This window comes from Etheostoma cragini, chromosome 9 (genome assembly GCF_013103735.1).
Source record: "Etheostoma cragini isolate CJK2018 chromosome 9, CSU_Ecrag_1.0, whole genome shotgun sequence".
Classification (NCBI taxonomy): domain Eukaryota; kingdom Metazoa; phylum Chordata; class Actinopteri; order Perciformes; family Percidae; genus Etheostoma; species Etheostoma cragini.
The window spans coordinates 20022091-20028357 of NC_048415.1; the positions used below are offsets into that span (position 1 = coordinate 20022091).

Sequence of the window (6267 nt, forward strand, 5' to 3'; positions counted from 1 at the left end):
GGTCCATCTAATTTAGGATAATAAATGGAGTGGAGGTGGACATTTTGAAGGCAGACTAACAGGTCTTTGAGGATCAGAAGTGTAGCTGATAGACAGGTGTTCAAATACTTTTTTGCAGCTGTATCATACAAATAAATAGTTAAAAAATCATACATTGTGATTTCTGGATTTTGTTTTTAGATTATGTCTGTCACAGTAGACATGCACCTATGATGACAATTTCAGTCCCCTCCATGATTTCTAAGTGGGAGAACTTGCAAAATAGCAGGGTGTTCAAATACTTATTTTCCTCACTGTATGTCAGTAAATACAGAGAACAAACATAATACAGACAGACGCATAAAAACGATCACCTCTCCCATCTCTGTGAGGAAGCAGTCGATGTAGTCTCTTTGTGATGAAGGGTCAAAGCTTTCTCTGTGTTCTTGGATCTTGATGTGTATGAAGTCAATTATGTTTTGTGTCAGTGTGAATATCTTCTGGTGAGGTCCAGGCAGCCACTTCATCAGCCAGGGTAACGTGTTATAAACCTAGAGCATGAAGACAGGTACAAGATCATCAGTAAATCAAGCAATATACTCGGGAAAATCTTTTAGCCTATGCCGCTATCCTAACTTTACGGTACAGCTGCCTTTCACATATTTTAAGTTGTTCTTTTTCTTTCAATGTATTCTAATGGTGTATCTAAATATATGCAGAGGTGTATAATGTAGGTTTCTTTTTATGCAGGTTATTGCTGAGGAGGGCATCCCTTGTCATGGTCACTACCAACTGTTGCAGCTTTAGGTCTGATTGTTATTGGTCCCTAAGTTTTGATCAGCTGTAACACTTCTGTTAGGGTTCTCTTTTTGTTCACTGTTGTTGGATATATTGTGCTTTTAGTGTAGAGTGGTGTGGAGTTTGGGCCACTTTTATTGTTATGGGAGTACGGCAGAAAATAAAGAGTGCGATTGGGAAGCATGTATCCAGAAAGATGCACAAGGTTTACATCCCCACAAGGATCGTGATTTTCTTTTTTGTCAGGGTAAGGGTGTAAGTGTGCGTGTGTGTGTTTAAAAAAGGGACAGACCCTTTTTTTCCTTCACATTTCCCCTCCACATGTGCTCAACAGATATTAATGTGGTCGGGCAATGCCAGTGAATGGTAGGAATATCCGCTTCATCTCCTAAAATGTCAAGAGGATGACCAATGCGTCCAAGGCCAACAAGGTAATTTCACACCTACAGGAACTTAAAATGAGAAATATGTTGTTGTTTTTTACAAGAGATGCCTCGCTGTACCTCGGACATCTCATGGGTTAAAAAACCATGGATGGGTCGCTTTATTATTCAAGGTTTTCATAGAGGGGCTGCTATTATCACCTGGGACATTACTTGGGAGAATGTGAAATTCATTTCTAAAATGTTCTACAATGTTCCTAACCCCGCTGATCATGATAATGGAGATTTTAATTTTTAACAAATCTTGACAAGTCATCCACTAAACCATCAACCTTTTCTAAGTTAGCCAGTGCTCAATAATAGACTTCTATGCTCGTACTCTCTTTTGGAAAGGATCCCTACAGAAATAGACCTTTGTGTTAAAGAGTAAATCTTTCTGAATATTACATACTGTAATTATAATTATTGATAAATGAATGTGCTCATTACTTTAATGTTGTAGTTCTACCTCCACCTACAACAGTAAAATACTACTAACTTATTAATGCAATCGCAATCTTACAATGTACTATGTAGACGAGACTAGATGTGAAATTGGGTTCAGAAGATTGAGACGAGATTTTAACACAATTTTAAAGAAAAACTTAAATGAAGAAATAGTATTGGAGCAATAGTTAACAGTTACACTGTAACTTATTTCATGTGTATGCTGGAGAGATAGTCTCTTCACCTAGAGAACCAAGGTTACAACGTAACCAAGGCTTTTCTGGCAGTAATTGTTTGTTTTGTACTTAAATTTGTCATTGTACGGTAGACAGGGAGAGAAATCGGGCTTATTTTACTATTGTTTCACATTTTTTACATTCTAAAGCACAAACCAGTTACCCTCAAACACTCAAATTGTTTTTGTGGAGACAGATTCTCTTTTCTCCTCCTCTGCATTTTATTAATTGCTGCACTTAACAAAAAAGTGTAACTTACTTTAGTATTGGTTTGTGACTATTCTAGGACAAACGGAGAACATTTCTCTTTGTATAACATCATTTAAAGTAAGCTAAAGTTAGGTTTTGCTGTCCGCTTCCCGACTCATTTTAAGGACAGAGAAAGAGAGCAATCTGCACGCCAAAATGAACAAAAAGAGATCGGGGGTGGACCTCAAAATAATGATTTTGAGGTCAAAGTCCGACTCATCCGTCATGCTGGCTGCTGCCCTGCACTTGTGTACTGATTGTGCGTTCCATCTACCTTGGAACTTTGAAGCCGAGCTGGGAATGATGTCATACCCGAGTTGAATAAGTTCCGTTCACAAGTCGGATTTTCATTGTTTACATTCGCTCTAGCCCCGTTTGTTGCAATACCAGAACAACGCATTACACCGTTTTTTGTGCATACAAACAGCGTAACATCATGTCCACAGATAGAACTTTAATGGTGGCATGCCACTAGTATATCATTACTTTGTGGTAATGTCTGAAGTTCTACCATGGACTCTGTAAAAATATTTGTGGGATAATGCCTTGGTTCTAATATTGAAGTTGCACTGTTATCTGTTTTTGTATTTTAAGCAGTTTTTTTAGTGTTCTTTAAGGTTTAATTTCTCATAATGCATTGTAACTTTTCCTCATATTTTACATATTTTAAAGTTCTGGAAGTAATGGAACGCAATATGATATCGAAGACACTTTAAACCCCGACAAGAAATCTCGTCACGTTTAATATCGCGAGATCTCGTCACACCTCCAATAAATTTACATTAATAAAAGGGTCTGAGTGCTTCTTTCACTAATGGTCCCACATTTGTGTCACAGTTTCTCATTTCTCTTTTTTTAAGTTTGTTTTATTTATTGCCATACATTATTGACTTATGGGGTCTGGCTGGATAATTCCTGATTTAAAAAAAAAAAAAAAAAGATTACTGTGTGCTGCATCTCATTTACAGAGGAGGCTCACCTGTGCCCAAAAACCTCCCTCCAAGTACAGTAACTCATTGAAGGTCTGAAGAATCATGTGGTGCTGCTTGTCAGTGTACTCAAAGCGATCCCCAAACACCAGGCAGCAGATGATGTTGGACACAGCACTGTTTATCAGTGACTGGGCATTAAAAGGCTTGCCTGTTAAATAAAGAGAAAATGTAGATAAGACACACAGAACAGAAAAGGACAAAGTTCTTTTAATAATGATGCAGGGAACTAAAGAGTTGCATGCACATGATCTAAAAGGCCTTTACACACCAGTTTAATTTTTTTGTTTAATTAAATTGCACATCACTATATGTTTTCGAACCGTTTTTATCACCAGTCCTTTCAAAACGTGAATATTAAGCGAAGATAAAGCAACATATATTTTTTAGCGAATAAGGAAATCAACCAATCACATTGTGTAGAACTTGCAGGAATTAAAAGAACAAGGAGAAGGGCCGTAGTCTATGTGAATAGCTGTAAGGCAAAATATTTACAGACAATTATTGTGCATTTTTGCGTTGCTTAATCATCACTCCCTTGGTGTGTAACGGCCTTAAGGTGCATGGTCCAGTACACTAGGCTGGGGGTGCATGTTGCAAGGCTAAAGATAAAACACATGGTCATAGAATAACCAAGAATAAATGATTAACCAATAATTTGATGCTAACAATTTTACTTGAATTAACAGGTCTTTTTTGTATTTCTACACTGACATAGTACCAGGCTACTTCTACTTTTAGTTCTACTTGTAGTAAGTTTTTATATCTTCTTACCACTTTTACAACTTGCCTTTTTATTGCATTTTTCATGTTTTTCCCCCCTATTTATTTTTTCTGTATTTTAAATGCAATACTAAAGCACTTTAAGTTGCATTTTATTCAAGAATCATAAAAAAATGTGGGTTTGTCATGAGAAAAAGAAAAAGCGTATTGCCCTTTAAATGGTTAAAGCGTAAAACACTCACCAAAATGCAAACTAGGATCTTTTTTGTGAATGTACCCAAGACAAACTATCGTTTAACAGCATAATTAGGACAAAAACGCAAATTTTGAATGGGAGAGCTAGCATACTACTATGATAACATGCAAATCACTATTATTAAAAGACATAATATGCAGCAGCAGCACGGTTGCTTTGTCCGGTTTTGACGGCCCAAGACGATTGTGATTTGTTTAAAGAAATGCCAATAAACTGGAGCACATTTTTCTGCCATCCTGGAATGCTGTGGACTAGACAGACCCTCCTTCGCAGCATGTGGAGGAGGGTCTTGCTATGCAATGTAACCCTTACTTAAAGCTAACTCTCACCAAGATGCAACCTAGAGTCTTTTTGTGAATGTACCCAAGTCAAACTATTGTTTAAAAGTATAATTAGGACAGAAACGCTCCTTTTAAGATTTACCGTATTCTCGTTTGGGTCAAATGGCATTTTGAATGGGAGAGCTAGGAACTATGATAGCATCAAAATCCCAATTTTAAAACACAAAGAAGGCTCAGCACAACATGAAACTTTGCTCGAAGTATCACCAGGGGCTCTACGCATGAACTCAGTATTAAGAACATAGTTTGTGTACACAGAGTTTACTAAAAAGAAAGATTTTAACAACTCATTGTAGCTGTTTGTTTTTACGGTCTAGCCAGTTGAATCAATCTCAGAATGCAACGAAACAGGGAGGAAGTAAAGATGGAAAGCTCCTGAAACTTTCAGAGCCAAAGTTACGCCCTTCTACTTACGGTCTGTGGGACCTTAATTGAGCCATGAATTACAAATACGATGTTCCTCAATTTTAAAGATAATTTTGTAATCCATGGCTCAATTCAAACAGGATCAAAAAATAATTTGCCTCTCATCCGTTAACATTTGTTTTCCAAATTAAGGTCCCATGAGTTTCAGAGGAATGGGCGTAACTTCGTCTCTCTATAAATTCACGGATAATTTGTTGTTTTGTCCTTAGTGAAAAACAATATTGACCAAAAAGGAGCCTCATATAAGAATGACATGTCCTCCTATGGAGTTTGTACATTTGCATTCGGAGATAGACACTTTTTGACTGACACTTGGGCAGATAGTAACAACTGCTAAAGTGAGTCTTTCAAAACATTCCTTTTTAGTAAACTCTGTGTAAACAGACAATTTTCTCAATGCTCCAGTTCATATTTAGAGCCCCTGGTGATAGCAAAGTTTCATGTTGTGCTGAGCCTTCTTTGTGTTTTAAAATTGGGATTTTGATGCTATCATAGTTTCTAGCTCTCCTATTAAAAATGCCATTTGACCCAAACGAGAATATGGTTAATCTTAAAAGGGGCGTTTCTGTCCTAATTATACTTTTAAACAATAGTTTGACTTGGGTACATTCACAAAAAGACTCTAGGTTGCATCTTGGTGAGAGTTAGCTTTAAGTAAGGGTTACATTGCATAGCAAGACCCTCCTCCACATGCTGCGAAGGAGGGTCTGTCTAGTCCACAGCATTCCAGGATGGCAGAAAAATGTGCTCCAGTTTATTGGCATTTCTTTAAACAAATCACAATCGTCTTGGGCCGTCAAAACCGGACAAAGCAACCGTGCTGCTGCTGCATATTAGCCTCAGCAAAGAACTTGTTTTGGTGGAACATGTGTATGTTAAGAAGTTATTTTAATTTAACAGGAAACTCAGATTGGACAGATAGTCTAGCTAGCTGTCTGGATTCACCCTGCAGACATCTGAAGAGCAGGTAACCATAGTACTCATAAATTGTCCGGAGTTCAGAACGCCAACACAAAACAAATGGAAGGTGATGGACATCCGGCCTAAATGAGGGACATCAGGCGGAATTTTCTGCATCACCTGAACAATCCCGGAAATTAAACGTTGTCGATATAAACTAAGTAAGGGTTAATGCCAGAAGAGGGGCTACTATCATGAATTAATAAACGTGGAGGTCATTAATCACCTGGTAAGTGACACTTTGAAGGGCATTACGTGCTTTTACCATTGTCATTTGTCAAATCATTTAAAAAAAATATCAGTGTATAAAAATTATTAGATTTAATTTAGCGCATTTATGTCAGTTTCAAGTGAACTTCTTAGTACTGTGTCTTATTTCACTTTCTATGGAAACCTTGCAGCCAATCAGAATTTAGTATTCACTCAGACCATGGTGTAAGA

General features: G+C 37.3%; 1 protein-coding gene across 1 annotated transcript in view; it reads right to left on the minus strand.

Annotated features, from left to right (window-relative positions):
• LOC117950841 (cytochrome P450 2J2-like) overlaps positions 1 to 6267 on the minus strand; it is a gene marked incomplete at its 5' end in the record, with an annotated part of 37067 nt that overhangs the window by 6936 nt on the left and 23864 nt on the right. Inside the window, 2 exons of the mRNA XM_034882186.1 lie at positions 354 to 530; positions 3111 to 3271. Of these exons, the coding sequence (XP_034738077.1) occupies positions 354 to 530; positions 3111 to 3271 (338 nt within the window). The remainder of the gene's footprint in view (positions 1 to 353; positions 531 to 3110; positions 3272 to 6267) is intronic.